Below are 11,042 nucleotides of genomic sequence, written 5' to 3' on the forward strand. Positions count from 1 at the left end.
CCATTGGGAAACATGAATGAGTGAATGCATGGTGTGAGACTCATAGCTGCCTCATTCATTTAATTCTCTATGACATTGCCCTTGTGACGAAAAGCTCCCAATTCTTCCATTCATGAAATCTTGGTATTACGCTTGCGCAATGAAATTCGGAGTCCTCCCATTCATAAAAATGTAACCCCTGCATTTGAGCCCTGAGTCGTTCTGCCCTCCCATTCACAAAAAAATCGGTCAATGCATCTGCGCAGTTTGTTCTTTACCCTCCCATTCATAAAAACCCATTTCCCCATGTAGTTGCAACATCGTATCAAAATGCCAGTGTCCTGACCGCAGTACGCATCGAGTGGATAGTGTTTAATAATTTTTCGCCTTGGCCTTTTTTCTTTACTTGGGAGTAATATCTTTGGAATATACATGCAGTCGTCAAGCTCAACAGAGAAATGCGCTGCTAGTCTGGAAAAGTAAGTTATTCTCTCGGATTTATGACGTTTTCGACATAGGCTAGGCGGGTTTGGGTATCCCATCACGTTTTGGTTGAAAAAATTAGAATACTGTTGTGTTTACTTCAGTTTTGTGGTTTATGTGTGTGCGCTGAAAAAAAGCTTGCTCTTTTACAACAAGCTGTTCCCGTATTTACACTTTGTCAATATTTAACCATGGATCCTACAAGGTTGTGGGCGAGAGATGAATAATAATACGAATAATCGTTCATTATGATAGGCTAGGTTGTAAGCCGTTTATACACATCTGAGAAATGGTGTTGTGTTTAAAAACAAACAGTCTAAGGTATAACTAACGGACTGCTCACCATTCGCATTATTGAGGATCTTTGCGTGACGCTTCTCTGCAGCGTTTGAGCTGGCACATCATATGCATATGTCAGGTGGTTTTGTCATCTATTCCTTTAAATAACTCAACGTTTTAAAAGAAACCGTTTGTCCAATAAAATGAAGCAGTGTTTTGGTCTAAACGGCCACCCTCCTTTTATAAATCAATAGCGACTTGCGCGTAAAAAAAAACAGCCTATGTTCTGTATGCGATTTGGCTATTATTGTGAATTAACGTTACTTGTCGAATGATGCTATCATCGTGTCTCGATTAATATTTAATCCGATTTTACATGTATTTAATATTTCTAGCGACTGTGGTGCCGCGTCGCCTCCGATTACGATCACTCAATTCACCCGCATTGAGGGGAGGGGGACACTTGTACCTTCTGTGGATTCACTAGGGTCCTACATTTGATCAGGAGCATTTGTCCCCCTGCCAGCAATGTCGCAACAGGTTTGTTCAGTTGTTCAGGTTTGTTCTTCATAAACTGGTTTTTGCAGATCTGAGAGACACAGCATTATAGTCACAATTAGGCTATATTCAGGTTCTGTGACTATTTCTCTGGCAAATGATCTGACAATCACATAATTATTTCAATGAAATAATCTATTGAGAGATGTATTGGTCAACACTATATGAAATATTATAAAGTTGATAGAATTCCCCTATACATGTTATTTTCTCTACATAGCCTACTCCATCATTCTTGACATATAGGCTATAGGTCGATTTTCAAACAACTCTTTTATTATCTAATGCATTTCTACTTCCTTATGTCTAACAACCTGTAACCTACCACACTACATTGTAGTGGCTACTATAGAGTAACTGCTGAGTAGCAACTGTTTTTGTCCTGTAGATCTATTGGGAAGTTAAATAGTTGTAGTTATTGTCTAGTCTACTTACTCATTCTAGTTGTCTAGTTTCTGCATACTGGCTCGTAGTCATATGGAACCGTAGTCTGCATGCACCAAAAGAGATCCTCTCCAAACACCAGTGTCTGCCTTTTGTGAAGATCAGATGGGTACATTTGTTATTTGTTTTTACTACCATGAATAATTGTTCGTTTTTTTTAACTACACACATTGTCTAGCCCTGTGAAACAGCCAAGGCCTACTTCATGCAATCAGTACATTAAGAATAACTTACAACCTTTTAAGGCAAAATGAACACAGATCAAATGCAATAAAATCAACATTGCACATGGATTTATGTCTTCTCACCAATCATCTTTTAAAAAAAAAAGAAGCAATATCTATTGAATCTATGACTGGTCCTTTGGTGAATGTATTTATATCACTTAAAGTCATGTGTTAGTCTCAATCTGGTCTATGGGGCCCCTCTTGGTCTTAATCTAATTTGGTCTAGGTTGTAATTATTTTTGCATACAAGTCTCCCAATTAATTTTGGCCTTGTGGTTATTTTTTTCTCATGAGAAAGTGTGGAATGTGAATTGAGTAAATTACATATTAATGTTGATTGTATTGCATTCGAAAACAATGTATTATTAGAATTTATTTGAAATAGCGTGCTTGTGAATATTAGTTGTAAACCGATATAGGACGTTCTCTGAATGTAACTTTCATCAGTACCATCTACTGCTATGAGTCATTGTTGAGAATATAGATTTTATGCTGACTCATATTTTGTACAACCACCGACTGAGAGCCTCGTGTTAGATATGGGTTTGTGTAAGTAGGGTAGCCATTCCAGGAGGCTGACTGTCATCTCTATGTTTCTGCAGGACTGCTAGATGTTGAACTCTCTGTTTGCTGTATGAGGGACACAACTGCACAGATGGAGTCAAGGGTTCCCCACCACATCCCTGGAGTGTCTTCCTTCATTATATCCCAGCCGTTGCTGGACAGTAGTGTCCCCTATGGAAGGCTACAGCACCCGCTCACCATCTTCCCCATCGACCAGATGAAGTCCTCTCACATGGAGAATGACTATATTGACAGTCCGGCTGTGGTCTCCCAGCAACCCCCCAGCCAGAAGGTTGCCAAAAGGGGGCCCCACGAGCCACTGCTAGGGGCCCCCAAGCTGGCACGCTGCGACCCCAACGATGCCACCACACATCCCTGGATCTCCTTCAGCGGGCGGCCCAGCTCCATCAGCAGTAGCAGCAGCACCTCGTCAGACCAGAGGCTGCTGGACCACGCAGCCCCTACCCCCGTGGTGGACCACAGGTCCACAGTAGTCACCACCAGGACCCCCTGTTGCGAGCCCAAGGTGCTCACTTCCAAGCCTCTGGACCTAAAGGCTGCTGCCCAGGGGGCCATGGTGGTGGACAAGAAGCACATGCTGCTGTGTGAGACATGTGGTAAGTGCCGCTGCACAGAGTGCACCCTGCCCCGGACCCTGCCTTCCTGCTGGGTGTGCAACCAGGAGTGCCTGTGTTCGGTGCAGAGCCTGGTGGACTCGGCCACCTGCATGTGCCTGGTCAAGGGCATTTTCTACCACTGCACCGAGGATGAGGACGATGAGGGCTCTTGCGCCGACCGTCCATGCTCCTGCCAACAGTCTAACTGCTGCGCACGCTGGTCCTTCATGACGGCCATGTCCCTGGTGCTGCCCTGTATGATGTGCTACCTGCCCGCCATGGGCTGTGTCAAACTGTCACAGAAGTGCTACGATAAAACCAGCCGCCCGGGCTGCCGCTGCAAGAACTCCCAGCAGGCCTGTAAGAGTATGGATGCCAAGGCTGGAGGCCAGGAGAAACAGTCCTCATGATACTAACTGGCTGTTGCCTTATCAATACCCTTTGGATAGACCAATCCCCCCACCTGCTGGAGGACCTCCCAAAAACTATGGTACTTACAGAAGGGTTCACACCTGTCCTTCTCAGTTCTAGTGATGTTATGCCACACAAGTTAAAATAGGTCTGTCTGCTAGATCTGTTGGCCTAGACAACTGCTTGCCTCAGAACTCATCCTTATAAGTGTAACAGACTGGTGGATTTTGTTTTATAAAATGGCTGAAGGCACAAGTCATACTCCCTCTATACGGCTCTGAATTTATAGCTTCATGATAGCTAGCTACTCCATGACAAATTGGACACCAGTTGTTTTTCCCCTAACATAAAGATATATGTTTGAGAAAATAAGCCTGTTCCAAAGCAGTTTCCCTCTATTTTTTGCAAACTGTTGGTTTTCCTTTTTGGTAGTTTAGGATACTTCAAGTGAAACTACCACCTACTCTCCCCTATATATGAACATTCTTTAGGTTTCAGTCCCACACAAGCTTTCCTGTTGCTAGCTTGATGTTGAGCTTTTTAGGTCAAGGTGACAAAGTGAGAGGTAGTCATGTGGCTTTGGAGCAATAGTCTGTTTTTTATATTCTTGTTTGTGTGCTCGTACAATATGTAAGGTCATACCACAAGTGAGTGAAAAACTGTGTTTAGGATTGCCTGACTTGATCACTTTCTATTTCCTTGAGGGGAAACGTAATATCGATTTTAACCTAGCTTTTACCAATCACTTCAGAAAAATTGCATGTCATGCGCTGCATGATGTAACTTAGTGCTTAACCCCAGTGCTAGATGTGGATGTGTTGTCGAAAAACCTCCTCAGGGATTGTTCCTCATCAGTAGAATTTGGTCTAGCACGTCAAAACTGCTTGAAAGCCCAGTTGACTTCACTTTGCACAAGAGGCGAAGAACCGTTTAAAAAGGGCAAAGGGGCAATGGTGAATTATTTAGGAAGATTGAGAGGAAATGGGTGGAAAATAGCGTTTTCAGGAAGAGGGAGAGGTAGAGTGAAGTTGTAGCGTATCTAGCCAGCCTTAGTTAAATCCAATCTGCCACTTGCACAACCTTTTTAGATGAAGCAAACCTCTTATGATGGACTAAAGCACAGTATTAAGTATAAAGGCTTAATGTATTTTGCATTACTCTGTGAACTACTTTGAGTCCACATTGTATACCCCACTACTCAAAAAAAAAGTAGTTTGTCTTATGTTAGAAATATTCTTGATCTTTATTTTCTCAATCTATTTTTGTGTCTTGCATGGAGTTCCAATGACTTTGCCAAAAGGAGTTTAGTATAGCTTGTTTAGCTGTCTAAGGGATCATATGTGTTATGCACTTGCCAAATGGTCAGAAGGCAATTGTTCTTAAAGGTACGGTGCCCTTTTTGCAGTTTGCTTCAGTTTGGCATATTTCTGTCATGTTGGTTCTAAGGTCCCCTAATAACATTAGGACCTGTCACCTTCTCATGTTTGTACTTGTCTTGTTGCACAAAGCAGAAAACATACAGGAAAAAACACTGTTCTTAGTCTTGAATGTATAAGGCAATATTACTTTCAAATGTTTGCAATTCAATCCAAGGAAAGGTGCCAAAATTGGGAATGATTTTGTGGCTGGCAAAGCCAGGGAAAAATTGCAAATGTGTTGACAATATGTTATAGAAATAGACCTATGCAGGTGACATGCTGTTGTAAATAGTTTCAAGACACATGTTCTTTAGAAGAGTTTTAAATGTCCTTGAAAAATTGCATGGTACATTATAACTAGAATTCAGTACAAAATATATAGAGATATGTAGATATATATTTTGGGGGTGAAGTTGAGGGGAAGAGGGTGGGGGGAAGACATATTTCTATCATAAGCACTTGACTTAGAAAAGTGTGCCCTGCAATAAAAATACCTCTGTTTATGCTATTCATGCCTAATTAGCAGGAGAGAGGCGAAGCTAATTCCCAGTCCCTCAGTGCCCCTGAAACTGAAGGAATACAATTTCGGCCTATCCGGATCAACCCATTTAGTCCTTTTTGTGCTCAGTGTCGCAACTTTTTTTCCCTTCCCAAGTTGTCCGACAAATACCCTTGGCTTGATTGATAAATACAGCTGCTGTGCATAAATTGTCAAAACCACCGGTAGGGAAAGAGAACTCTCTCAAGCTACATTCCATTCCATCTTGTTTAATAGTGGTTGTCTTTTGCTTTTCTGCTTTTTTTTAAATGTCTGTCTCTCACTGTGGCTAGGGTAAAATCCTTAGCTCCAAACTGCATTAGCTTTATGTTTATGCCATGTGTTTGCTGGCCTGTTAAGGTATTGAATGATGACCAACCATGACAACTCAATGATTAAACTTTTTTTCCCTGTTAGAATGCTGTGACTTAAACTCCATTTTGTGGTACACTGTGGCCACTAGAATTTTCTTCAACTCAATCAAAAGAACCTTTTAAACTGCTGGCTTCTGCTATTCAATTTCTGTGCGTTTGCCATGTCAATGTTGATTGAAAAAGAGCTTTTGTTTTGTTAAAATATAACAAAAAGAAAAATTCTCACATATAACATTTTCCCTTTATAGATATATTTATTTTGAAGTTCTATTTTATATAGTATTTATTTAGATGCCAACTTTTGTTCGAAGAAAGCTTATGTCGAAACGGAATGTACATTGACATTGGAAATATATATTGTTAAATATAAACAAGTTGTGGTGTCTGTTTTTGTCTCTTGTTACTGATATTCATCTACTTGAACCATACACAAACTGAACTCTTAGACAGACGGGAACCATATCAGTCCATACTCTGGCCTTCTGCCATGTCTTTTAGAGATGCGCATGGTTGGAGGAAGATGGTTATGTTTTAACGCTACAAAGGAGTTCAGTTTCCATAGTTAGACTTAGTTTGTCATTTTGTTGATTTTGGAGCTGGGGAGTTATGGTTGGAAGTTACGGAATAAAAACGTGGGTCGGAAAAAGGCTGTTTCCTGCTCATTCTCAGAGGACCAAATTAAAACTGTTAATAATTTTCAATCAAAACATTTAGTGGTAGTCACTGTTTCATTTGAATGTTTCCACTTTCTGAATTTCCTTCCTCTTAGTTTAAATGGTATTATTCTCGTATAAAAGAGCAGTAAGCCACACTCCAATTCAAGCCAGAATAAGCAGCTTGACCCTACATTTTTCTGCAAGAAAATATGACATTTTACGACTAATAATTCAGATATTTCCTCAGTCAGACAGAAACATGCCCTGGTCAAATTTCCAATCAAAGTCAAAGATAAGGTCTTGGTTGTGTGTAACTGTAAGTAGGAAAGACCGTGCTGAGCAAATCCTTTCCTCAATTTGGAAAAAACAGCAACATGAGAGGGTATTATCCTTCCAAGTTGTGCGTGCAAACACTGACTGCCTGCATAATTAAGGGGTGGTATTTTATGTCTAGATGTGAAACATTCCTTATCTCCCAACAAGCACACCACCGTACGTGGCTGGAATATCTCCCTCCACTCCGCCCCCTTCCCCTGGGCCGACCTTTGCCGATTCCCCCCCCTCCCCCCCCACCCCCAAGGGGAGGCAGGGCCCTGTTTCCTGAGTGTTACCTGTGAGCACCTGGGAGAGATGAGTGAGGAGCTGAGTTGACTTCCCCTCCTGGCTGAGCTGAGGCTTCCGCTGCAGCCTGTGGCTCTGGGGCCTGTCTGTTAGAACAGGTGAGATCTGAGACAAACCTGCCTGTTTACCTGCCTGCCTGTCATCTCCCCACCCTGCGCTACCCTCCCTCCCTCCTTCCCTACCACACACCTCCACCACATCATCAGCTCAGGCATTTAAATTGCAGCAAGTAAAGTGAACAAACCCACCTCTCTCATACAGGAGGGTGAAACCGTAATACTGGTAGGGGCAGTATTATTATCTTAGCTAACCCTAGTATTTCTTGGCTGAGCTGTTAGGAAGTGTGCTGCTTCATGCTTAAGGTCAGTGCACAATGTTGAGAATAAGGTCGTCACACCCCTTCACACAGCATATTCTCTCACCCTGCAGGTTAGAACGGCTGTGCTTTCTTGCTGATGGCTCCCATGTGCAGCACTTCCTAAATTCCATTATGATCAAAGCTGTGAAAATATCTGTTAAAGGGGGGTTACATGACAAATAAACAAACAGTTATGGCCGACTTCATCAAATAGAGTACCAGTTCCTATAACTTTTATTCTGGTTTGTCCTTACTCTGATAGTATAATTCTCCTACATTTTATTTGTCACATGCGCCAAATACAACAGGTGAAGTCTTTATCTTGAAATGCTTGCTTACAAGCCCTTCCCAATGATGCAGTGTTAAAAAATATGAATTGAAATAAAAATATCAACACAAGAGGAATAAAATACACAAGAATGAAGCTGTATACAGGGAGTACCAGTACCAGATCAGTGTATGGGGTATTTGAGGTCGATACAGTGCATTCAGAAAGTATTCAGACCTTAAGAGGATCTGCAGAGAAGAATGGGAGAAACTCCACAAATACAGGTGTGCCAAGCTTGTAGCGTCATACCCAAGAAGACTCGAGGCTGTAATCACTGCCAAAGATGCCTAACAAAGTACAGAGTAAAGGGTCTGAATACAGTGCATTCGGAAAGTATTCAGACCCCTTGACTTTTTCCACATTTTGTTACGTTACAGCTTTATTGTAAAATTGATTTAAAAGTTTTTTCCCTCATTAATCTACACTCAAAGCCCCCTAATGACAAAGCAAAAAAAGGTTTTTAGAAATGTTTGCACGTTTATAAAAAAAAAACTTATATCACATTGACAGAAGTCTTTTCACACAAGCGATTACAGCCTCGAGTCTTCTTGGCACACCTGTATTTGGAGAGATTCTCCCATTCTTCCCTGCAGATGCTATCAAGTTCTGTCAGGTTGTTTTCATCAAGGATCTCTCTGTACTTTGCTCCGGTAATCTTTGCATCGATACTTACTAGTCTCCCAGTTCCTGCCTCAGATAAACATCCCCACAGCATGATGCTGCCTCCACCATGCTTCACCGTAGAGATGGTGCCAGGTTTCCGCCAGACGAGACGCTTCAGGTCAAATAGTTCAATCTTGGTTTCATCAGACCAGAGAACCCTGTTTCTCATGGTCTGAAAGTCTTTAGGTGCCTTTTGGCAAACTCCAAGCGGGCTGTCATGTGCCTTTTACTGAGGAGTGGCTTCCGTCTGGTCACTCTACCATAAAGGCCTGATTGGTGGTGTGCTGCAGAGATGGTTGTCCTTCTGGAAGTTTCTCCCATCTCCTCACAGGAACTATGGAGCTCTGTCAGAGTGACCATCGGGTTCTTGGTCACCTTCCTGACCAAGGCCCTTCTCACCTGATTGCTTAGTTTTGCTTGGTGGGAAGCTCTAGAAAGAGTCTTGGTGGTTCCAAACTTCTTCCATTAAGAATGATGGAGGCCACTGTGTTCTTGGGGACCTTCAATGCTACAGAAATGTTTTGGTAACCGTCCCCAGATCTGTGCCTCGACACAATCCTGTCTAGGAGCTCTACAGACAATTCCTTCGACCCGACGGCTTTGCTCTGAAATGCACTGTCAACTGTGGGACCTTATATACTGTAGACAGGTGTGTGCCTTTCCAAATCATGTCCAATCAATTGAATTTACCACAGGTGGACTCAAATAAAATACAATTTTATTTTTCACATACACATGGTTAGCAAATGTTAATACGAGTGGAGCAAAATGCTTGTGCTTCTGGTTCCGACAGTGCAATAAAATCTAGCAAGCAATCTAACAGTTACCCAACATCTACCTAATACACACAAATCTAAAAGAGGTGAATGAGAATATGTACATATAAATATATGGATGAGCGATGGCCGAGCGGCATAGGCAAGGTGCAATAGATGGTATAAAATACATTATATACATATGATATGAGTGATGTAAGATATGTAAACATTGTTAAAGTGGCATTATTTAAAGTGGCCAGTGATTGTATATGTATGTAGCCATGCAGGCAGCAGCCTCTGAGTTAGTGATTGCTGTTTAGCAGTCTGATGGCCTTGAGATAGAAGCTGTACTTCAGTCTCTCGGTCCCAGCTTTGATGCACCTGTACTGACCTCACCTTCTGGATGGTAGCGGTGTGAACAGGCAGTGGCTCGGGTGATTGTTGTCTTCGATGATCTTTTTTGCCTTCCTGTGACATTGGGTGCTATATATGTCATGGAGGGCAGGTAGTTTGCCCCCGCAGACCGCACCACCCTCTAGAGAGCCTTGCAGTTGAGGGGCGGAACAGTTGCCGTAGCAGGCTGTGATACAGCATGACATGTTGCTATCTCTCGATTGTGGATATGTAAAAGTTTATCAGGGTTTTGGGTGACAAACCAAATTCCTTCAGCCTCTTGAAGTTGAAGAGGCGCTGTTGCCCCTTCTTCACCACACTGTCTGTGTGGGTGGACCATTTCAGTTTGTCGTTGATGTGTACGCCGAGGAACTTAAAACTTTCCACTTTCTCCACTGCTGTCCCTTCAATGTGGATAGAGGGGTGCTCCCTCTGCTGTTTCCTGAAGTCCACAATCATCTCCTTTGTTTTGTTGACGTTGAGTGAGAGGTTGTTTTCCTGACACCACACTCAGAGTGTCCTCACCTTCTCCCTATAGGCTGTTTGTCGTTGTTGGTAATCAAGCCCACTACTGTGTCGTCTGCAAATGATTGAGTTGGAGGCGTGCATGGCCATGCAGTCGTGGGTGAACAGGGAGTACAGGAGGGGGCTGAGCATGTACCCTTGTTGGGTCCGAGTGTTGAGGGTCAGCGAGGTGGATATGTTGTTTCTTACCTTCACCACCTGGGGGCGGCCGTCAGAAAGTCCAGGACCCAATTGCACAGGGCGGGGTTGAGGCCCAGGGCCTCCAGCTTGATGATAAGCTTGGAGGGCACTATGGTGTTGAATGCTGAGCTGTAGTCAATGAACAGCATTCTTACATAGGTATTCCTCTTGTCCAGATGGGATAGGGCAGTGTGCAGGGTGATGGCGATTGCATTGTCTGTGGACCTGTTGGGGCGGTGTGCAAACTGAAGTGGGTCTCAGGTGGCCGGTAAGATGGAGGTGATATGGTCCTTGATTAGTCTCTCAAAGCACTTCATGATGACAGAAGTGAATGCTATGGGGCGGTAGTCATTTAGTTCAGTTATCTTTGCCTTCTTGGGTACGGGAACAATGGTGGCCATCTTGAAGCATATGGGGACAGCAGATTGGGATAGGGAGCGATTGAATATGTCCGTAAACACACCAGCCAGCTAGTCTGCGCCTGCTCTGAGGACGCGGCTGGGGATGCCGTCTGGGTCAGCAGCCTTGCGAGGGTTAACACGTTTAAATGTTTTACTCACGTCAGCCGCTGAGAAGGAGTGGGAGGGTGCAGTTCTTGTTAGCGTGCCACGACGGTTGCACTGTATTATCCTCAAATCGGGAAAAGAAGGTGTTTAGTTTGTCTGGAA

The 11,042-nt window shown here is 43.1% G+C and overlaps 1 protein-coding gene across 1 annotated transcript; it reads left to right on the forward strand.

Moving 5' to 3' along the window:
• The first annotated feature begins 265 nt into the window (after window positions 1-265).
• LOC106567494 (protein sprouty homolog 4) lies at window positions 266-6,263 on the forward strand. The gene is made up of 2 exons (XM_014136788.2): window positions 266-458; window positions 2,573-6,263. The coding sequence occupies exon 2, from the start codon at window positions 2,605-2,607 to the stop codon at window positions 3,559-3,561; it is 957 nt and encodes a 318-aa protein (XP_013992263.1). The 5' UTR covers window positions 266-458; window positions 2,573-2,604; the 3' UTR covers window positions 3,562-6,263.
• Window positions 6,264-11,042: the final 4,779 nt, after the last annotated feature.

Source organism: Salmo salar, chromosome ssa13 (assembly GCF_905237065.1).
Source record: "Salmo salar chromosome ssa13, Ssal_v3.1, whole genome shotgun sequence".
In the NCBI taxonomy this organism is placed as follows: domain Eukaryota; kingdom Metazoa; phylum Chordata; class Actinopteri; order Salmoniformes; family Salmonidae; genus Salmo; species Salmo salar.

Coding starts and splice junctions, on each gene's coding strand:
- LOC106567494 (XM_014136788.2), top strand. CDS start 2,605: ATGAGGGACACAACTGCACAGATGGAGTCAAGGGTTCCCCACCACATC.